At 43.9% G+C, this 23,424-nt stretch overlaps 1 protein-coding gene across 5 annotated transcripts in view; it reads left to right on the top strand.

The window, feature by feature from the left end:
* ARHGAP17 (Rho GTPase activating protein 17) overlaps nucleotides 1–23,424 on the top strand; it is a 98,880-nt gene that overhangs the window by 28,022 nt on the left and 47,434 nt on the right. For all 5 annotated transcript variants that reach the window (XR_009694434.1, XM_061153048.1, XM_061153044.1 and 2 more), the window contains exons 2-5: nucleotides 12,086–12,125; nucleotides 16,314–16,418; nucleotides 22,051–22,124; nucleotides 23,239–23,350. Coding sequence is in view for 4 of the 5 variants with exons in the window: in XM_061153048.1 (XP_061009031.1) it covers nucleotides 12,086–12,125; nucleotides 16,314–16,418; nucleotides 22,051–22,124; nucleotides 23,239–23,350 (331 nt within the window). In the remaining variant the exon portion in view is untranslated. The remainder of the gene's footprint in view (nucleotides 1–12,085; nucleotides 12,126–16,313; nucleotides 16,419–22,050; nucleotides 22,125–23,238; nucleotides 23,351–23,424) is intronic.

Genomic DNA, 23,424 nt, shown 5'->3' with positions numbered 1-23,424 from the left:
TAAATAACCACTAAAGTGACGGTATTATGGTTATTCCTATTTGAAGCTTTTAGGATTATCCCCATTTTACAGTGGAGGAAGAGGGGGCTCCCGTCTGCAGCTTGTGTGTGTGTGAGTTGCTTAGTCCTGTCCAACTCTTCGCGATCCCATGGACCATAGCCCTCCAGGCTCCCCTGTCCATGGAATTCTCCAGGCAGGAATACTGGAGTGGGTGGCCATTCCCTCCTCCAGGGGGTTTTCCCGACCCCGGGATCAAACCTGGGTCTCCTGCACTGCAAGCAGATTCTTTACCTTCTGAGCCAGCAGGGAAGCCCTGCAGCTTGGCCGACCGCATCACGGGGATTCAAAGTCAGGTCTGTCTGACTCCAGAGCCCTGACTCTCAGCTCTGGTCATGCTGTATCTCCTTGTCCTTGAAACTTACAATGAAACTTAGAATCTGCCATCCATTAGTTTCTTATTCCTTAGCGAACTCCTCCTGAGAAAGAAGAGTGTGAACCAGTTGTGAGTCATTCCCATCAGACCACATCCTGAATGGTCTTGACCTCGAAGGAGGGTGTCTTTGGCCTGTTATCCAGGAACACTGCGGGCTCTCCCCTCTGTCTACATTTACTGCGGATCCCTCTCTCCACCGTGTCCTGGTACTTCCTCTGCCACCGCCTCAGACTGTCTAATGCAGGGGTTCTCAGCTCTGGCTACACTTTGGGGTGGGCTGGGTGCTTTAAAAAAAGAGCCAGGCCCCACCCTTCAAAGTTCTGATTCAACCTTTCTGGTTTAGGGTCCAGCTATTATTCTTTTTTTTTTAGCAACTTCATTGAGATATACTCGTTTTTTTTTTTTTTGGCTTCTGTGGGTCTTCGTTGCTGTGAAAAGGCTTTCTCTAGTTGCAGGGCTCAGGGTTCATTGTGGCAACTTCTCTTATTAAGGAACATGGGTTCTAGGGCTTCAGTCATTGTGGCATTTGCCCTGAGGCATATAGGATCTTCCTGGACCAGAGATTGAACTCATGTCCCCTGCATTGATTGGCAAGTGAATTCTTAACCAATGGACCACCAGGGAAGTCTGAGATACACTTTGTATGTCATAAAATTCACCCATCACCCATCTTAAGTATCCAGTTCGATGATTTTTAGCAGATCTGCAAAGTCGGGTAACCATCACCACCATCTGATTTTAGAACAGTGGCATCACCCTGGAAGATTCCCTCACTCCCTTCTGGCTAATCCACATTTCCACCCTTCCCTTCAGGTGGCCACTAGGCGTCTTTCTGCCTCTCTAGATATGCTTTTTCTGGTCATTTTATACAGACAGAATTGCTTGCATTATTTCGAAAGCCCCCTGTGTTATTCTGAAAGAATTGTAATGTGTAGCCATGGTTGAGAACCGCAGTTATCTCCTGGCTTTTCTTTTTTTACTGCTGTTCCCTGGGTTCAGCCAACGCCCGCCCACGAGGGCTGTCGTTTAGATAAGCTGTAAGTAGGTCCCTCTAAGCTGGGCTGAGAACGTAACGATCATTTATAACCTGCTCTCTATGGGAACATACTTTCCAAAGTCCAAATGTGCTGACTTAGGAAGAAGCCTTCGGAAGGGAGCCAGCACAACCTGTCTTCAGACGCAGAGTGCCTCCACCAGCGGCCCTGGCCCTGAGTCAGAGCCGAGCCCTTGACTTTGTGTGGCTTTGCCTTTGGCACTTTCGATTTCGATTTTCTGTGTGGCTTCGCAGTTGCTCCTGGCCTCATGTCTTGCTTGGCAGTGAACAAGACCCGTCCCCGGCCCCGGTCCTCCTCCTCGCTTCCCACCAGAGGTCTCAGCTCCGCATGCACTGTTTGCGTTGCACTGCTTTGCAAAATATTCCTCACTTATTTTTCACCTGTGTCTGAGGAAGTTCTGAGATGGCAAACTCAGCTGCCCCCAGGCATGAGCAGGTACTATAAGTGACCAGAGCAGGCCTGAGAGGGAGGCACTTGGACGCCCGACCACTGAAAGGAGTCGGACAGTGTGCTGGTGGCCATGAACTTTCTCGCTTTGCCATACGCAGAAGTCCTCGGTGGAGCTTTTAGGCTTATCTCATGGTTACAGCAGGGATGGCAAAGAGATTCCATTCCAGGTGCCAGAGAAGGGAAAAACCCAACTGACCAAACAAAAAGCTGTGGGACAAGCTTATGTATGTAGGAAAATGATAAAACTCAATTCAACTTATTTTAAAATGTAACAATTCACCTCAGTCATTGATTCAAATTCAAATAATATTACAGAGATTCAGTTAAGATTTATAGGGTTTGTTATTGCTATTTAAAGTAAAAAAATATATATATTACTTAGAGCAGCTGTAAATATGTGGATAAAATCCCATCATTTGGGGAAATAAATCAAAGTAGAGAACTATCAGATGTTTGTTGCCCATACTATTACCAAAACAGTTTCTGTTTAATCATTTTCCCTCTGATTTTTTTAAACATTTTATTTTGTATTGGGGTATAGCCGATTAGTACCCAGTTTCTTTTTAGTAGTATGTATGGAGATTTTTTTTCCCCCATACTATCCCTTTTGAGTTCTGTAAATGCTTCTTTAAGGCTTTTAAAATTACTTTGTGGAATGTGTTGCAAATTGATTCATTTATAAAGTGTCAGAGGGGCCTTTATTTTTAAAATCCAATTAAGTGGATTTGCAATTCCTTCCCAGGAACTTAAGAAGACAGCTAATCTAATGAGATAAAACAGGAAAAGCTCACTCAGTAGTCCCCTGGCTCACTGTGAAATCAGATGAGTGAGCCCAAACTCCGAGCCCAGGCTCAAGGGGATTTTGTAAACACTTGTAACAGGAGATGACAGCGTTGCACAAAATCTGGTTCCCAGCAGAATGAAGTAGACCACTTAGCTGTGGGTCTGGCTGCTGTAATTCCTCTGAGAATATAAATTCCGGTGCATGCAGTGACCATGCGGTGCTGTTGCCCCGCGTATGATATTGAGAATCCGCAAAAGACTGATCAGAGTTTATCTTGTTCGTCAAAGATGCATTTAGGTATTTGCAGATAATCAGAATTTAAAATCAGTTTATTAAAAATTCTCTCCATGTCCCATTTCTTTTATTTTCCCCCCACTTTAATTGGCATATCAAAGCAAAAGTGTAAGTGAAAAACCTACAGAACTGTGATTTCTTGTGGATTTCTAAACCAAAAAATGGCAGCACTGTGATCTTGGAGGTAATGGAAGCCCTCGATGTTAGATGATAGTTTTGGCTCCTGTACCACTGATTTGCATCCTTGGGTAGAGAGGGTACTGGGTGGGTGGAAAGATGAGCCCCCAGAGTGGCTGAAGGGACTGAAGAGGAGTAATCTAATGGTGTCCTGCAAAGCCACTGTCTGAAATGCAAGTTGGGAAAGTGCAGAAATCCCCCTTCAAAGTCAGAAGAATTTGGAAGTGATTAAAAAGGATTGGAGTTTCATGGGAAACTGTATTTCACTTGTACATGGATCAGGAGTCAGCAAACTGTGGCCTGTGGACCAAATCCAGCTGCAGTAGGCTCACGATGGTTTTTGCATTTTTAAATGGTTGAAAAAAAAATCAAAAGAAGAAGAATATTTCCTGACATGTGAAGATTATGTGAATTCAAATTTCAGTGTCCATAAATAAAGTTTATTGGAACCCAGCCGGGCTCATTCATTTTTATGTTGTCCCTGGCTGCTTTCGTGTTACATGGGAGTGCTGAGTAATTGCAGCAGAGATGATGTGGCCTGCAAGCCTAAAATATTTATTGTCTAGTCTTTCCAGAAAAAGTGCAATGCCTGACCAGACAATTGTATTTATTTCTCATCCTGCAATCTGTTTACAAGCAGGAATCGAGGAGAAAACCATCATTATAATACATGTTTTTGGGGGGACATGGGTGGGTGGAAGTGGGTAGGCGGAGCGGAAGCCTAATTTCTGATTTTTCACTGTCACCAGCATGACCAGCCCTGGGCTGTGCCTCCACCTTTGAACGATACTGTCAGAGCCAGCAACCCACATTAGTTTTAGCAGCTGCTTATCGAACACGAGGCAGAGAAAATACACCTCCAGACCAGTCTCACATACCAGTCCGCAAAGTGATTTTCGAAAGCCTGTGGGCGTGGTTTGCACCACACACTGTAACCATCACTGCTGCAGCCCCCGGGTCAGCAGACTTTTCCTGTGAACACCAGCTGGTGTTCTGAACTCTGCAGACCACACAGGGTCTCTGTTGCAGCAGTTCAGTTCTGTTGCTGTCGTGAATGCAGCCCTAGATAATACATCAACAGATCAGCCAGGCCACGCCCTAAGAAACCTTGACTTGTGCACACCGAAACCAGAGTTTCATAATTTTCACATGTGATAAAATATTGTTTATCGCTCTTTTGAGTTTTTTCAACCATTGAAAAGTAAAAACTCTTCTTAGCTTGCTGTCCATACAAAAATAGTTGGTGAACTGGATTTGACCTGCAGGCCATAGTTTGCTGACCCCTGGTCATAGGGATGGTTTATGTTTTTTTTTTTTTCATGAAAGAAAGATGAATTTCAGAAGAGAATATCACATTTTAATTGTAGTCATTGTGGATTTTACGGTGGAGGGCAAATCTGTATTTATGTGTGGCTGTTTTTCTGCCTTAGTGTGCCTGAGTTTTTTCCTCGTTCTCTCTTTTGAAATCTAGAATATTCTTTGTTGCAAATATTTCTCTGTCATTATGACAGTCACTTTGTCATTCATTCATTCAGTATATATTTACTAAGTGTCTGGGGTTCCCTGATGGCTTCACTGCACTACACCTGCAGTGTAGGAGATGCAGGTTTGATCCCTGGGTCAGAAAGATCCCCTGGAGGAAGAAATGGCAACCCAATCCAGTATTCTTGCCTGGGCAGAGTAGCCTGGCAGACTACAGTTCATTGGGTCACAAAGAGTTGTACACGATTAAACATACACATACACATTCAAGTGCTTATGTGTGGCAGGCAGGGGCTAATCGAGGTGCTGGGGGAGGTTTAATGCTAAGACAGACCTGGTCCCTGCCCCCAGGGAGTGTTCTGTCATGCTGGGATGAGGTCAGTAACGCTCAAAAAGTGCTTGGAAGGTCACAGTGTGCGTTGAAGGTGTGGACTTGAGCATTTATGTCCATGGCTTCCATGGTACATGCTTTAAGCTGATATCTGTGCCCCAGGAAGTAGAATGGCAGTTCATGATATGAGAGCAGCATCTGGCATTGAGTGTAGTGATGGCAGAAACTCCTCCAGAAATCAGCCCACGGTTAGAGGTGGAAATTGTCAAGGCCAAATGGAAATCTTCCTTTGGCCCTTTTCCTCACTTGAGCTTTTCTGGAAAAGGTTGTGAAACGTTATGGCCCACACAGCATGGCTGCTTTTAGACTTTGGGAATTAGAAGAGGGAAATCTTATGCTTTATCAGAAAGTGATAAGTAAATTAAAAATCGTGCCTGATGGAAGCCTTGTCTGAATGACTAGTGAAATTGTGCAGCGGCTTGCATAGGAAAAAACAACCCCCAGAGTAAAATGGCGAGTGGGAGGTACCTTCCTGCTCTCTATTGTTTTTCCAGTTACAGACAGGAAACATCAAGCGTGTTTTCAAGCATGGAACGCTGGACACAAGGAAGGCTCAGACAAAGCAGAAAAAAAGAAAAAAAACTCATATGCAGAGTTTAGGTCTGTGTAGCAGAATGTTTGATTGAAAACAAGTATTATTTTTATAATTGGATCACTTTGTCTTGATAAGTTCAGTCTCAGTAAAACTAAGTTTCTTTGGCTTAGGTAAAGGCTTTTAGATGGGGACCTTGGCCAGTACTCTGAATGCTAATTGCCAAACTTTCCTTAGGGTAAAAATTCCACATCTGTGGTAAAGATAAATGTTCCAAAGCACTTCAGCCTAGAAAGGGCTGAGTCTTGGACCAGTCACAGTGATGAGGGAGGTCAGGTCATTTGGACCACATATTGCGGGGTGGAGGTGGAGGGGTAGATGGAAACATTAGTGGTTCCCTAGAATTAAGATGGAGATAGCACAGTCCGTTGGGGAGTTTCTGTGTGAGGGAGCCATCCTAGTTTGTATATTACATTCTGTAGTTGTGATTTAGAAGTAATCTTTCCTAGATAACCCATATTCATGGATTGGAAGAATTAGTATTGTTAAAATTCTATACTAAAAGCAGTCCAAAGATTCAGTATAGTCCCATCAAAATTCCAATAGCATTTTTCACAGAAATAGAAAAAAAAATCCTAAAATTCATATGGAACCACAAAAGACCTTGAAATAGCAAAAGCATAACTGAGCAAGAACAAAGCTGGAGGCGTCACACGTCCTGATTTCAAACTGTGTTATGAAGCTACAGTAGTCAAAGCAGGATGACCCTGGGATAAGCACAGACACATAGACCAGTGGACCCGAATGAAGAGCCCCGGACCAAACCCACGCACATACAGTTAGCTGATCTTTGGCAGGGCACCGGGAATGCACAGTAGGGAAGTGACAGTCTGTTTGAAATGCTGTTGGGAAATACATGTATCCATATGCAAAAGAATTAAACTGGACTCCTACCTAATACCACTCACAAAAGTTAACTTGAAATGGATCAAAGACTTAAATACAAGACCTGAAACCATAAAGGCCCTAGAAGAAAATAAGGGGAAAACTCCTTGATATTGGTCTTGGCAATAATTTCACATATATAACACTCAAAACACTGGCAACAAAACTGAAAATAAACAAGTGGGACTACATCAAACTCAAAAACTTCAGCACAGCTAAGGAAACCATCTACAAAATGAAAAGGCAACTTTTGGAATGAGAGAAAATATTTGCAAACCATCTATCTGATAAGGAGTTAGTATCATATATATATCATATATTATATGAGTTTGCCAATTGCATTGATGCAATAGCCAAACAACAACAACAAATAACCTGATTAAAAAATGGTCAAAAGACCTAAACAGACATTTATCCAATGAAGACATTTTTCCATATGGCCAAAATGTAACTGAAACCCTTTTACACTGTCAATGGTGTAAAGTGGTACAGCCATTAAGGAAAGTAGTATGGAGGTTCCTCAAAAAAAGAAGTACCATATATGATCCAGGAATCCTATTTCTGGGTGTATATCCGAAGGAAGTGAAGTCAGTATTTCTAAGAGACATTTACATGTCCATGGTCATTGTAGCATAGTTACAATAACTAAGGTATAAAAACAAAGTGTCCATCAGTGATGGATGAATAGATAAAGAGGTTGCATACACACAGCCATGAGAAAGAAGGAAATTGGGAAATTCTGCCATTCCTAACAGAATGGATGAACCAGAAGGACCTTATGCTAAGTGAAATAAACCAGAGAAAGACCAATACTGTATGATCTCAATTATATGTGAAGTCTTAAAGTTGAACTCAGAGAAACAGTAGAGTGGTGGTTACCAGGGACTGGGGCATCAGGGAAATGGGGGGGATACTAGTCAGAAGGTACAAGCCCTCAATTATAAGATGAATAAATTCTGGGGCTCTCACTCAGCTGGTAAAGAATCCGCCTGCAATGTGGGAGACATGGGTTCGATCCCTGGTTGGGAAGATCCCCTGGAGAAGGGAAAGGCTACCCACTCCAGTATCCTGGCCTGGAGAATTCCATGGACTGTATAGTCCATGGGGTCGCAAAGAGTCAGACACGAGTGAGTGACTTTCACTTTCGCTACAGCATGGTGACTGTAGTAGATAATACATATTTGGCATCTGCTGAGAGGGGATCTCAAGCATTCTCACAACTGTAACAAAAAAGGTAGAGGGATGAGTTCATTAACCTGACTGTGGTAACCACTTCACAATGTCTGTGTAAATCAATTCATCACACTGTATACTTTAAATGTATGGAGTTTTGTCAATTATACTTCAGTAAAGCTGGGGGGGGAAATAATCTTTCCTGATTATAGGCAATTTTAATTAATTTCATTGAACCCTGAAATCTGATTAAGAAGATGCACTGGATCTCTTTCTAAAGTTAGCTTCATCAGTGTGGTATACTGAGTGTCCACAAAGGAGGAGAAGAGAGGATAAACTTATCTTTAAACTGTCTGTTCATGTTTTCACATAGTATGTTCCATGTGTTTTTCAGTCTGCAGATACCTTTTCAAGTAAAGTGCCTCTAAATTTAAAGGAAAGGATCACCATTGTTAATTTGAAGAAAGGACGACAAATACACTGATCTGCCTTGTATTTTGGATGCTCTGATGTCTGTGTCCTGTTCTTCTTTTGTACAGATTGACAGCTGGACCCGTCACTTTACAGTTAAAGTTATGCTTCACTTAAGGTTATGCATCGCTTGAAACCATATCAAGCATGTTGCTGAAAAAAGTAACGAATTGTTGTTACTTTTTAGCTATTTTTGAAAGTGCTATTTTTTGAAATTTGTTGTAATTTTAAAAGTCAAATAACAGGAAAAGGCTTATGCACAAATTACAGTGGATTCTCTCCTCACTCACTGCACTTTCCCAGTTGAGATTCCCTCACTGAAGAGGCAACTGCTTTCAAATTTGAGCTGTTTATTTTGGCATTAACTCCTATCTATATCTATAGATAATATATATAAACCACTGTCTTTTGAGTTATCAAGTTTAGATATTATTTATTGACTTCCTATTATGATAAATGAGGGCTTGGGGCTCTCTACTTCTGCTTCCCCATCCTTCCAATACAGTTATATTACAACTTTTGCATATATTGCTATTTGATATGTATATTGCTATACTCAATCAGTTATTTGCAGCAAAGCATTGTAGTAAACTAGGTCTGTCTTGCCAATAGACTTTTGATTTTTCTGAAGCTAATTCTTGCTTGCTTTTTACATTAGCTTTATTTTCTTTGTGTCTGTAGCAGTGCTATGCTCACATAGCTGACTCTCAAAAAAAAAAAAAAAAGAGCCCTGATTTGTATTATGTGCATTTGTTTGTATTGTATTTGATTTTTTTATTCATTTCAAGTTACTAATGTGAGGTCACTGAACAAGCAGCAGGGACAAGATGCACACTTTATTCTCTCAGACGATTGAGCTGTTACTCTCTCATACCTTCTAAACATCCACATTGGGATTTTATCTTATTAATTATTTTTTAAATTGAAGTATAGTTGATTTACAATGTTGTGTTAATTTCTGGTGTACAACAAAGTGATTCAGTTACACATATCTATATACTTTTTTCATATTCTCTTCCATTATGGTTTACTTTGAGATATTGAGTATCATTCCCTGTGCCATACAGTATGACCTTGTTGTTTCTCTGTTTTATTTATAGTAGTTTTTAATCTCTTAATCCCAAACTCCTACTAACGTATCCCTCATCTCTCTTCCCTTTTGGTAACCATGTTTGTTTTCTATGTCTGTGAGTCTGTTTCTGTTTTGTAAATAGGTTCATTTGTATCATATTCTAGATTCCATATATATTGATATCATATGATATTTGTCTTTGTCTATCTGACTTACTTCACTTGGTATGATAATCTGCAGGTACATCTGTTTTGCTGCTAGTGACATTATTTCATTCTTTTTATGGCTGAGTAATATCCCATTGTGTGTGTGTGTGTATGTGTGTACACATACCACATCTTTATCTGTTCATCTGTCAACACTTACATTGCTTCCGTTATCTTGCCTATTGTAAATAGCGCTGCAGTGAATATTGGAGTCCATATATCTTTTTGAGTTAGAATTTTGTTTGGAATATATGCCAAAGAATGGAGTTGCTGGGTCATACAATAACTCTTATGTTTAGTTTTTTTAAGGAGGAAACTCCATACTGTTTTCCATGGTGACTACACCAATGTACATTCCTACCAGCAGTATAATTAATCTGTGTGGCTCAGCTGGTAAAGAATCCTCCTGCCTGCATGCAGGAGACCTGGGTTCGATCCAGGTTTGATCCCTTGGAGAAGGGAATGGCTACCCACTCCAGTATTCTGGCCTGGAGAATTCCATGGACTGTATAGTCCATGGGGTCACAAAGGGTCGGACATGACTAAGCAACTTTCACTTCACTTCAACAATATAGGATGGTTCCCTTTTTCCCATAACCTCTCCAACATAAATTGTTTATAGAATTTTTAATGATGGCCGTTCTGACCAGTGAAGTGGTACTACATTGTAGTTTTGATTTGTGTTTCTCTAATAATTAGCAATGTTGAGCATCTTTTCATGTGCCCATTGGCCATGTGTACCACACTGGGAGTTTTAAAATTAAGTTTTTCTCTTCTATTTTTAAAATTTTGTTTCATAAGTAGACATATGCGCTCTGAATCTTCTCTTTTGAACTTGTGAATATTTTAATAGGCCTTGGGACTTTTCTCTGCACGTACTTCTACTTACAGAAGGAGATATCAGCATGCTGTCAGAGTCATCCAAGGCCCTATCCAGAACTTTGGGTTCTGGTCAGTGAAGACAAATGAAAGTTACATAGTCTTGAGGTGGTATTTTGCTCGAGGAGTGGCAAGGCTGGGATTAATGATGAAGCTATGGTGGTCTCATGCCAGGTTTGTCCCTGCTAGGCTGACTCACAGGCTTCTCTCTGAGGCCACTTGCTTGAGCTCATAGTCAGCTGGGGTCCTGCTCCACTTCCCTAACTGGCATGACTACCTATGTTTGGCGCTTCAGCAATGCCTGGCACCATGCGTGCCAAGCGAGGGCTAGGATGACATATTTTGGCCGGCTGCTTCCAGAACTCGTTCATAGAGTTGAGTTGACCTCTTTGGGAACCTGGGGCCTTGGGCTGATCTCCAGGCTCTGCTCCTCTGGACCTGGGAGGATTGAATCAGGTCAGAGTTCTAATTTCCTGCAGAAACCACAAGTGAGCCACTCATATAGGCATCTCCAGGTTAACTGAGCACTGCTGTTGACGACTGGTATTGGAACTCTCTGTGCCAACGGCTGGGCTTCACTCGACGTGCCGTCTCCCAAGCGTGGGATTGGGGGTGTGGGCCACCGTCCTTGCATCTAGTGCTCTTCTGAGCCTAGCTGTGTTCTGTGGTCATTCTTGGGGGTCCCACCAGTTTTTCTGGCCAGATGCCTTCTCCTTCTCTTGTGTTGGTTCATGGGCAAGATCAAGGTCATGCAGCCTTCCATTCTGCAGTGTATCTTATAAAAAGGCTTCAAATTTTCTGATTCATCAATGGTCTTCCCTCCTCCCTCCTACAGTGTGATCAGAACTGAATTTTTTTTTTTTTTTTTTCATTTTCCTTTAAAACTTTCCCAGTTTGTTTCAGTGGGAATTTGGTAGGGATGTTAAATGGCTGGGCTTAAATCACTATTTGAACCAGAAGTCCAGAATGGCTCTTTTGTAGTGATCCTGGGTATACCAACAATGCTGCTGTTTTGGACTGCAGAGAAAAATCTTCTTGGAAAAAGATGATGGTCTGGCACATGAGGTTCCAGCAGCTCACAGGGCTCTGCTGATTGTCGTTTGCTGTATCAGTCCTCTAGAAAGGTCAGCAGGAGTTCTGAAGCATAGATAAGGGTGAAAATATTTTGGCTCTTTTGAAAGTAAAGATGAGATAGCTGAAGGAAGGAAGACTTAAGTGTTGTTAGTGTATGTATCATTGCATAACCTTTCTGGATCTGTGACACGCTTGTTGGCTGTGAAACTCATAAGTGATCATTTTAAGAAGTGAAGTTTAATTTTCTCCAGAGCAGTATTTTCTCAAAGTGTGGTCTACAGGCCTCCTGCCAGGGAATTCTGGGCAGGGAGGGGCTTGTTACAAATTCAGGATCTCACTACAGTGGTAGCAACTCTGGAATATGGCATTTTAAGGCCATACCTCCTCCCCCACCCACCTTGCTGGGTCTGTGCATGCCCAAGTTTGAGAACCACTGATCTCAATCATTTGGTCTTTAGGGTTGCTAGTTTCTGCAGACTTTCATTTATTTGTTTCTTTGTGGCTTTGCTAAAGTCGCCCTCTAATATAAAAACTGGTAAAAATTCCTCCCTTGTGATCATTCATTTCTACCTGTTGTGTTTTAAATTCCAGGATACTAACTACTCAGTTTCATGGGTTGCTTTTTATTTCCAGACGTCTAACTCTGAACTTTGAATTTTTCCCACAGGGCCGAGAAAACAGAAGTCCTCAGTGAAGATCTGTTACAGGTAACAAAAGAAAGACTTTTTAAAGTGCTCCATTTAAATAAGAACAACAACAAAAAAGCCCATAGGCAGAAAAAACCAAACAAATAAAAAACCCATAGGGGAGAGCTGAACCTTATGGTTCTTTGTTTTGGGGGGATTTTTCCCGAAACATAATTAGCATGATTAGCATGGTTTTGCGCAGGAAAAGAAAAGCAGTTGGGTTGCACGGTGATAAAAGGGGATCTGAAACTTTGGTGTCATGTTGTGAAGTTCAGATGGGGCTAGTCCCGCGTCCAAGTGCCAGGTGTTGGCGTGGGGAGAGGGGGTGGAGCCTGGTTGGGCCGGCTGGGCCGTGGGCACCGTGGCCTGGTCACGGGTCCCTGCAGGCCGCTCGCTGCGCGGTGCCCTTGATACAACAGGCCCCACCAGCTGCAAGAGTGACCCCACTGGCTCCAACAGAGTTTGGAGTTTTTTTGCTCCCTTTTATGCTTCTTCCCCCAAGACTGAGCCAAGTTGGGTCCCGTAGGACTCAGAGTCTCAGTGACAGTGACCTGGTCTCTCAAAACCACCCAGAGGCCCTTGGGTGACTTCATATGGCTAGGCCAGACTTTCCTCTCTGTACCGGGAGGGGCGTGTCCTGCCGGGGACCTTAACTACGGCTACTCCATGCCACCTCTCAATAGGCTTCCCTAACTGTGTGGCTGGGTGTTTCTCCCAGGAGGGCTGGGACCCTATATAGACATCACCTCACCCAACCCCACTCCATCCCCAGCCACACCGAATACTTCGAGAAAGACAGGGCCCCTTCCACATGCAGGTTTTGTTAAGACTGCTTCACCTGTCTCCTAGCCTCTTATTTTCATAACCTGCCTCAGGTGTGCTCCAAGGAGTCCCTGGAGACCAGAGATCTGCTCCCAGATGACTTTCTGTCTCTTCCCGCGCAGAGGAGCTGCATAACTTAGAAAAACACTGCCTGTGCTCTGCTCCCACCCCATGCAAAACAGTCTCCTAAATTATGACAGTTTTCTGCAGGTAGAAGATTTTAAGAGCACTTTTTTTTTTTTTTCTATTTTTAAGGACTAGAAATTTTTATCAAGGACTCCTTTTTTTTTTTTTTAAGATTTATTAAAGAATCATAATCTTTTAAAAAAATATTTATTTAGATATAGTTGATGTACACTATTATAGTTTAGGGCTTCCCGGGTGGCTCAGATGGTAAATAATCTGGAAACCTGGGTTCGATCCCTGGGTCAGAAAACTCCCCTGGAGAAGAGAATGGCTACCCACCCCAGTATTTTTGCCTGGAGAATACCATGGCCAGAGGAGCCTGGCGGGCTACAGTCCGTGGGGTCACAAAGTATCGGACACGACTGAGTGACTAACATACATACTGTAGCTTAAGAATCAGATTCTTAACACTATTTCCCCACTAGCTTTTATCAGATATTTCAAATCCATTTTCAGACTTTTAGAAATATTGTTTGTTCCAGTTCCACTAGGTTTTCCTGTGAGCATTCTCATTCCCACATCTCATGTCAGTGATTTCATCCCCAAAGCCCTGAGAAGAGACCAGAGCTCTTGCTGGCAGGTAGAGGCAGAAATTGTATGGGACTCGGAGAGTGACCATTCTTGTCTCTTTGCTGAAACATCCACCGGGGCCTGAGGAGTTAGGTAGTTTCTAGAAATCCTTATTTTTTTATATACATATTTATTTGATTAAAGTATAGTTGATTTGCAGTGTTGTGTTAATTTCTGCTGTATAGCACAATGATTCAGTTATATATATCTATATATCCTTTTTCATATTCTTTTCCATTGTGGTTTATCATAGGATATAGGAACTCCTTATTTTATAACACAGACATTCCACATCTGCAGCAGTTGTCTTCCTGCTCTTATTTCTGTGGCCTTTAGCCATAAAGAAGGCGTGTCGTGGTTCAAAGTGCTGAGTCTGGTGAACAGCCACCTGTATTCCATGCCAGGTCTGCCCCTAACTAGTTGGGTGGCCTCAAGAATTCTCTGAACCTCCCTCTGCCTCAGTTTCCACCTCTCAAGAAGGAGGGTAATCGACATATCACCCCGTGGGGTTGTTGGGGGGGGCTCATGGGTTAAACGTGGTCAGCCCTGGGAGCAGAGCCCGGCCTGTGGTAAGGGGTAGATATTAGTGACTTGTTGATATGGTTTTTGTCACTGTCACAAGCCACAGAAGTTATTTTGTTTCTGGTGTGAGACTTCCCTCAATTTGCTCTTTCTCCTGCCTCTTTTCTTAGATCTCAGTTAGAGCAGTTCAAGAGGCCGCCCTTTTATCTTGTTTGTATGGAATTTCCCCAAGAGGCTGTCAACCCCAGGAGGGCAAGAACCACAGATTATTTACTCTTGTTTTTCTAATACCGTGTACAGGGATTCAGTATATACTTGTTCCTTCAACACATACTACCTTCCATTCATGGGCCAGGCAGTGATCAAAGCACTTGGGATAAATCAGTGAACTAACAGACCAAGGCCCTATCCTTGTGGACTTTATAAAAGTGAAGTCGCTCAGTCGTGTTTGACTCTTTGCGACCCCATGGACTGTAGCCTGCCAGCCTCCTCTGTCCATGGGATTCTCCAGACAAGAATACTGGAGTGGGTAGCCATTCCCTTCTCCAGGTGATCTTCCCGACCCACAGATCCAACCTGAGTCTCCTGCATTGCAGGCAAATTCTTTACTGTCTGAGTCTTCAAGGAATTCTAGTGGAAATTGGGGCTTCCTTCGCAGCTCAGTCAGTAAAGAATCTGCCTCCAATGCAGAAGACCTGGGTTCGATTCCTGGGTTGGGAAGAACCCCTGGAGACGGAAATGGCAACCCACCCTGTTACTCTTGCCTGGAGAATCCCATGGACAGAGGAGCCTGGCAGGCTACAGTCCATGGGGTCCCAAAAATTGGACACTACTTAGCGACTAAACCACCACCAGTGGAAAATGGAATCGAGTAAAAATGGAGTTTTCTGGGTTCCCTCCCCGCCCGTGTTTTTATGGCCAATGGAGAATGCATATTAATTTTCCAGTGCCTTACAATCAGGTCATTATAACATTTGGGGCAAGTGATGTGGCATCTGGTCCTAAATTAATGAGGCTGCAGATTGGGGTCTTGGGAGGGGCCCCAGGTCTGAAGAAGGGCTGCTTGAGAAGGAGGCCCAAAACCATCTACTTGGGTAAAATGTTTTGGGGTAAAAATGTATTCTTCTTGAAATCTGTTGATTTTTCTTTAAAATAGAAAGCATCCCTAAGGGCCTGCCCTCATTCTTAATGAGTCATCAGAATACACATTTTTGGCATTCCTTCCTGTAAAAAGCAGCTTTCTTTGCCATAAACAGCCATATCCCAGCAATAATATTTTGGGAAGCTAATGATGATGAGTGGGCCCCCGGAGTCAGAGTTTCTTACTGTTGGCTGTCTATTTTGCTTTAGAGGTTTGTTCTAAAACAATAAATAAATAAAGGCAAAAACAGCCCCCTCCCCCCCAAGCCATCCCAAGCCCAATAAGGAACAATAAGGAATAATTTTGAAAACACTGATCTCAAGTGTCAGTTGAGGAGCACATCTTTGACTCTTCTCTCTGAGGTACTGCGTGTGGAGGACTCCATTGCCACAATCTGGAGGAAGCTGAATGTCCCCATGGCTTTCCCACTGGCAGCGGGCCTGGGGCTGGCCTCAGCTTGTTCATCTGCAGTGCTGCTGGTTGGACCCGGGGCTTTGCCGGTGCTGTAGTGTGTGACTTGGCCACCGCTCATCAAAGTGCAAGTTCTAGTCAGGACTGTCCCTTCCTCCTGCACACAGAGTCAGCCTATAAGGGACCTGAAGCTTCACTGCAAAACCGGGGACCGTTTTGGCCTCTGGGAGGGTATTTGACAATATCCAGGGACAGCTGTGGTTGTCAGAAAGGGGGCAGTTGGGTGCGACCGGCATCTAGTGGGTGGAAGCCAGAGATGATGCTAAACATACCGATAATGCATAGGACAGCTGCCCCTAGCCCAGAATTATCCAGCCCAGCTGTCAATAGTGAGAAACCCTGCTGTAGATGTATGGGAGCCTTTTCCATTTACACCTGAGAGCTGAAAAGTTCCATGGCAGGACACTCTTCCCTGCCTGCGTGCAGACATTGCAGGAGAGGAGGCTGAGCTGGTTCGTGAGCCCCGCCAACCGCTCGTCTGTCTCTTCTGTTTTCAGATCGAGCGGCGCCTAGACACGGTGCGCTCCATGTGTCACCATTCCCACAAGCGTCTCATGGCCTGCTTCCAGGGCCAGCATGGCACCGACGCAGAGAGGAGACACGTGAGTACCGGCTGGGACTCGGAGCCCAGATTCTCATGCCCCTGAGAAGCTTCTTGTCCTTTATCAGTCGATTTTTCCCAAGTAGCATCAGAAGGTTTGACTGCAGACATGAACCTTGTATCACCATTCACACTCATGACTCGTGCCTGACCATAACATTCTTTCATGCTTCCCTGAGCTGAAGGCCCTGCTCACACTGAATTCTCTTCAGGTGCTTTTAGAGATTGAAAGTGAAAGTGATGAGACAGGGTGCTTGGGGCTGGTGCCCTAGGATGACCCAGAGGGATGTGGGAGGGGAGTTCAGGATGGGGAACACATGTACACTCGTGGCGGATTCATGTCAATGTATGGTAAAACCACCACAATGTTGTAAATTAATTAGTCTCCAATTAAAATAAGTAAATGTATATTAAAAAAAAAAAAAGAAAGTGAAAGTGAAATTCACTCACTTGTGTCTGACTCTCTGCAACCTCCTGGATTATACAGTCCATGGAATGAATTCTCCAGGCCAGAATACTGGAGTGAGGAGCCTTTCCCTTCTCCAAGAGATCATCCCAACCCAGGGATTGAAGCCAGTTCTCTCACATTGCAGGCAGATTCTTTACCAGCTGAGCTACAAGGGAAGCCCTTTAGAGATTGTACCATCAGTTAGAAATCCTTTGATGGCAGAAAGCTGAAAGCCTCTCTTGAATTATCTGAGAAAGTAGAATTAACTGACTTACTAACTGAAAAATCCAGTAGTGGGGATGACTTCAGGTACAGCTTGGTCTAGCCTTTCAGCGATATAACCAGGACCCCAGTTTCTTTCCATCTTTCCTCTTAACTTCTTCAGTGTCTGCTTTATCCCTCACGGTGCAGGCTGGCTACCAGCAGCTTCCATGGGCCGCCTGCTTCTTTGTGCATGTCCAGCTGGAGTAGAGAGCATGTCTTTTAGTAGTGTCCTTAATGGAGTGAGGAAACTTCTTTTTTCCCATACCATTGGCAGGTAGAAGTCCCTTTCCATTGCAATGATGTGCGTTGAGTCACATTCTCCATTCCTGAACAACCTCCTCCCAACCCCCACCAGTTACGGTGGGTGGGGGTGAGTTTGGGTGAGGAGACGGGATGTGCTGGTTAGCTTAAGTTAATCACGGCTCATCCCAGAGTTTGGGCTGTGGTCTTACCTCCGGCTTGTAGGCTCCATTGAAACCAGAATAGATCCTCAGCAGGACTCAGGATGCTGTTATAGGCAGGAGGAAGGATGGGCTTTAGGAAACAGTCCGATGTCTACTCCAGGGTACGTTTGCTCAGAGCATCCCAGTCCCCATATCCCTTGAGCAGAGCACCGCAGCTTTGTTCATCAGGCAGTTCCCTCCTTAGTGTTATAAGTTCCCAGCCTGTGAGCGTACTCTGACCCTTAGAAGCCCGTGTAACTTTAAAGTGGGAGTTTCCATGGCTTTCAGGGAAGCTATGATTTCCCATATTGTTTTATTTGTCACTAGATGTCACATAAGAATTGGTGGCAGATGATCTGTGTCATCTCCTTTGATATTTCCTACACACGTTTCTGTCCAGCTTGCCATCAGAACCAGGCCCAGCCCACTGGTCCTGCCCCCACTGTTCCTTCACATTTTCTTGCCATGGCCTCTGCTCTGCTACCCTGTTAATGTCATTCCCTAAGGGTCTGCCGTTCATCTCCTTATTCTTGCCTTCACACTCCTTGGGGCTCCTCCTCTCCTCATGGCTCCTAACTAGTATGTTTATTCAGGCACCTGTAAACCGTGTTGTCTTTTTTTTTTTTTTAATTAAACTTTTAATTTTGTATTGGAGTAGAGCCGATTAACAGTGTTGTGAGAGAGACAGGTGAACAGTGAAGGGACTCGGCCATGCATACACGTGTATCCATTCTCCCCCAAACCACCTCCCATCCAGGCCGCGGTATGAGCAGAGTTCCCTGTGCTCCACAAGTAGGACCCTGTTGGCACCTGTAAACCATTTTCAATCAGGAAAATGCTGCTTCCCCTGGTTGTCTGTTTTATCATGCATAACCTATTCTTCCTTCTGTGTTGACTCGTGAATTCCATGCACCCTATTATGCAGACCAGGTTGTCTTGTTTTCCTTCTTGTCTTATCCTCTCCCTCCCATAGCTGCTTGATTTGCAAGTCCTGTGATTCTGTCTGTGACTATGTCTTGAATTCCTCACCTCCACTCCATCTTTAGCACCTTTGCCTAAATGCAAGACCCGATTACCTCTCATATGGACTATTCAGTCACTTATTGAGCTACATTGTCTGCCTCTAATTTCCTTCTTTTTCTAGCCTTTTTTCAGCGTGATCACCAGAGTTGGTTTCCTGAAATACAAATTGATCCTGGACTTCCCTGGCAGTCCAGGGGTTAAGACTGTACTTCCAATGCAGAGGGCACAGGTTCGATCCCTGGTCAGGGAACTGAGAGCCCACATTCCATGCAGAGAGGCCAAACAACAAACACAGACAACAGAAAAGTTGATCCTGTTATCCTTCTGCTTAAAAAAAAATTCTTAAGCTTACTTGTTCTCAGCAGGGACCAGAACTATACTCCTGGGGATATTTGGAAAGGTATGGAGACTTTTTTGGTTGCCATAAGGTCAGGGGGACCCTCCTGACATTTGGAGGGCAGGGACCAAGATATTAAGCATTCTGCAGTATCTGAAGGAATAGATCCACAGAAGGAAGCATCCCATAAGGCCAGCAGTGTTGTGTCAGGACAGTGGCTGGTTCTCATTGCCTGGGTTTAATTTCAAGGTCTTCTTTTCCTTTTAATTGAAGTATAGCAGCCTTACAATGTGATATTAGTTTCATGATTTAATCTTTTTATAGATTATACTCCATTTAAAATTGTTATAAAATATTGGCCATATTTTCTGTGCTGTACAAAATATCCTAAAGTCCAGGCTCTTTAGAGGACTTGTGTATGTTCAGTCACTCAGTCTTGTCTGACTCTTTGAGACCATATGGACTGTGGCCCGCCAGGCTTCTCTGCCCCTGAGATTATCCAAACAAGAATCCTGGAGTGGGTTGCCATTTCCTTTTCCAGGGGATCTTCCCAACCCAGGGATTAAACCTGCATCTCCTGTATTGCAGGAAGATTCTTTACCACTGAGCCACCTGGGGAAGATGACATGAGCCTTCATAATCCAATCAAATTTTCCTTATCAGTTCAGTCTCAGTATTTCCTGCTTCCTCCCATTCATGCTATAGGTCATTGTCCTTCACACAGAGCTGTCTTCTTGTTCCTTTGGTCTGCTTTAAGACACAACTCTGGACCAAGGACGGATACCAGAGGAGGAGAGGGGTAGTTAAGGGAGGCTTCCTGGAGGAGGCAGTGGCCTGGCTGTAAAGGAGAATAGAGTGGCAGTTGGTGGGCCTGTCCCAGGCAGCAGGGGCAAAGGTGTGTCACCCTCGTTGCTGAAACCTGATGCCTCAGCCTTCGTTTTCCAACCTCAAATCAAAGTGCCGAGGACAGGCTCTGAGAATGTCTATACTCTGCATGTGGGAAGGGGAGTCACCATGGAAATGACAGGTGATTGGCGGCCATCAGATGTCAATCATGTTGAGAAAATTGCAGCAGTCTCTCAGGCTCGAGGAAATACCGGAGGAGCCTCCCCAAGGCCCCATCGAAAGCTTCCATGCTTGGGAAGAGGCAAGAATTAGAGGGAAGAGAGGCGTAGCAGGTGGCCTTGTCAACCCAAACTTCTCAGCTTATATTGTGGGTCATACCTGTTAGATCTGGAATTGTTTTTGCGCAGCTGGCATGCCTTTTGTAAATTAGGACGCCCTCAGCCGTCTCTGTAGAGGCATCTGATGTGAGTAGACAGCATCTTCATTAATCAGCTCAAGTGTCAAATGAGTGGAATGTCTGTAATCTGGACGTTAGGAAACGGGATTGTTGTGCTTGGGAGTAAGGGCATGGAAACCACAGCTTAGTTACAGCTGGGTACTTGAATGACACTTGTCAAAATAAACTCTTCTCTTTATGATTTGTTTCCCCATAGACCTCCATCTAGAATTGCACAAAGTATATTTCTCTTCCTCATTGCATTTAGCATACATTAAGTTCCCTTAGAAAGGCAACATCACTAAAAGGCATGAATTATCCTCTGTTGTGATCCAAGTATACTGCCCATTTTCTTATAGCTTCCTAGTCTAGAAAGGTGGAATCCGGGAGCATCTCCTTGTGGGGCAAATGAAGCCTATTGTTTGTTTATTTGAAAATAACCTGATGGGGAAGGGAGATGGATAAATATATTTGTTGTTATTTATTTTTATTTATTTTTTATGTTATTTTGTTTTATTTTGGCTGCACCATGCAGCATGTGGGAACTTAGTTCCCTGACCAGGGATCGAATCCGTGACCCCTGCATGGAAGTGCACTGGACGGCCAGGGAAGTCCCCATTGTTATTTATTTTTAAATTTAAATGAACCATTTTGAATGGGCTGTCCATTTACATGGTCAAAATCCATAATATTCAAGTGAGCATAACATGATGCCTCTCCCAGCTCTGTTCCCTGGGTACCCAGTCCCCCTCTCCAGGACCACCAGTAGAAGCAGTTTCTTGTATAGCCTTCCAGAGAAATTCTCTAAGTATATTGGGTGGACCCCTTTGAAAGCAGGAAAGGCAGGTGCCATGCGTGAGGTCAGGGCAGAGCTATGTCATGGCAAGGTGAACCCGGGGTCTTAAACATGAGTGCTGTTCCCACTTGGAAGGCGAAATGACATGGGATGCTGTAGCATTGAAAGCAATTTTTGTTAGCAGGTTATGGTGTTATGACCAACCTACGTGCAGCCGTCCTGGCATCTTCTGCCCGTATTCTGAGATAAGCCACCAGCCAGGTGTGGACAGGATCTGAACTGGGGCTTGGGCCATCAGCACCAAGGTCTGGCTCCATGCCCTCACTGGGGTGCTTGGTCAGGCCACATAAGCGCCCTGGGCTTCCCATTTCCCAGCCACACTGTATGAACATTAATCAGATGACCCTTATGGTCATTTCAGCTGAAAAACCAATCTCTGGTAGGAATAGGAATGGTTTTGTGCTTAAAAACCTTAAACTTTTTTGGATATTTAGCTTGGTATTTTCAGATTTTTAACTGAAGCAAAATCTTTATGATTACGGCCAGTGTAAGAGCCAGTTTAAGAATGAGTACTCTAGCAATTTTTGAAATTTGAGCAGTTCATTGCATTTATTTGCCGTGATAATCAGAGGACATGGTCTGTGTCTTATGTCCTATGTCCCTAGTGTATAGGACATAGTATGCTCTTGATTAACGAGTAATTATAGTAATAGCAACAACACAGTAATAATAGCAGCTTACATGTACTAAGTACTTACCGTGTGGGGGGTTGCTTGACCTTGATATAGCTCCTTTAGTCAACAGACAGCCCTAGGACCCTTGCACTGTTAACCCTAATTTCCAGGCATGAGGAAATGAACACAGAGGTTAAGCCACACAATTGATTCCTTTGAGACTGGAACCTAAACCTAAATAGGTATTTCTTACCTGTGCGGTGTACCTGGAGAAGAAACCAATGACTGATGATCTGACGCAGGTAATTAAGAATGGGTGTCAACTCTAATGAAAAAAATAAAACCCCATTGTCTTCTGCCTTCCAGAAAAAACTCCCTCTGACAGCTCTCGCTCAGAATATGCAGGAAGCATCAACTCAGCTAGAAGACTCTCTCCTGGGGTAAGAATTGACTGCTATCAGAAAGAGAACCTAGCGCCCTGTGGGTTGGTGGAAGTGGGTGGCTGGGGGGCGGCCTCCTGCATGGCCAGAGGGACCGTGAGCGTGATGGCGTGGCCCATCTGCCAGGGGAACGGCTCAGGCCCCAGGGGAGGCCCCTGAGATGCTAGAGGATCTTTCTTTTAATAGAAGTGGGGATTGAGGCTACAGAGGGCTAATAACGAAGTAATTGATAGGTCAGTGTTTATTCTGCTGAGCCTGGATATAAAGAACTGAGTCCCTTCCCTGGTTCAGGTGTTGACTAGGATTTATAGGTCCTGACCAGTCCCTTCCAGTCCTTAAGAATCTTTAAAGATGATCACCATAATGTCAGTGGGGGTCATCTCAAATAGGGCCTTTGCTGAATTATGTGGATCTTTTCTTTCTTTCTTTTTTTTTTTTTTTTTTACTATGATCATGTATTACATAGTTTTAAAATCTAGTAGTAAAGCTGTTTTCATCGTAAAAGGGAAGGCTGACCTTTCCTTCCACCCGCTTCTCTACGAGGCTAGTGTCCTTGGATCCTGTTAGCTCTCTCTCCTGCTGTAACTTGGGCCGTCGTCTCCCAGCTGGGTATGACCTTCGGACTTTTCAGCCCATTTCCAGGGTCTGCCATTCTCTGCGCCCTGTAGTTCTCTGTCGTTCTTTGAAGGGCACTGCCTAGGCCGTGAAGACAGAAAACAGATACAGTATAATGAACTTTACTATTATTTTCTAGCAGACAGAAAACAAAATAGAATAATGAACTTGATGTATGTTTTAAACGATTTTCAGAGTGCTTTTTGAGACTACTTGGTTTCCCCCTGATCCAAGGACCTAACCTTTCAGTGAGTTGTCACCTCACTGTATACACACATCCCACCCATGCACACACACAGTGTACCTGAGATAGTCTCATTCATTTTAAAGAACAAGCCTGTGGACTCACGCCCTAATAAATTTACGCATTTTTAAGGCTCTATCGTGTAGCGCCCTAAGGTGTTCCCATCGTGGGGACTGCGGAGCTGGCTCAGTGTGGGCTTTGGGGGCCAGATTTAATGGATGTACATGTGTTGTTGGGGCATCTTGTTTTTTAAAGGAAGATGCTGGAGACGTGTGGAGATGCTGAGAATCAGCTGGCTCTGGAACTCTCTCAGCACGAAGTCTTTGTCGAGAAGGAGATTGTGGACCCCCTGTATGGCATCGCAGAGGTGGGGACTTCGGTGGGGGCTGGGCAGGGAAGGTTCGCGTGTATCTGAAATTTTAACCATCAGTGCTTTTGACA

Source organism: Dama dama, chromosome 10 (assembly GCF_033118175.1).
Source record: "Dama dama isolate Ldn47 chromosome 10, ASM3311817v1, whole genome shotgun sequence".
Classification (NCBI taxonomy): domain Eukaryota; kingdom Metazoa; phylum Chordata; class Mammalia; order Artiodactyla; family Cervidae; genus Dama; species Dama dama.
Note: the sequence above shows the minus strand (reverse complement) of the source record. Positions and strands in the feature narration are given on the sequence as shown.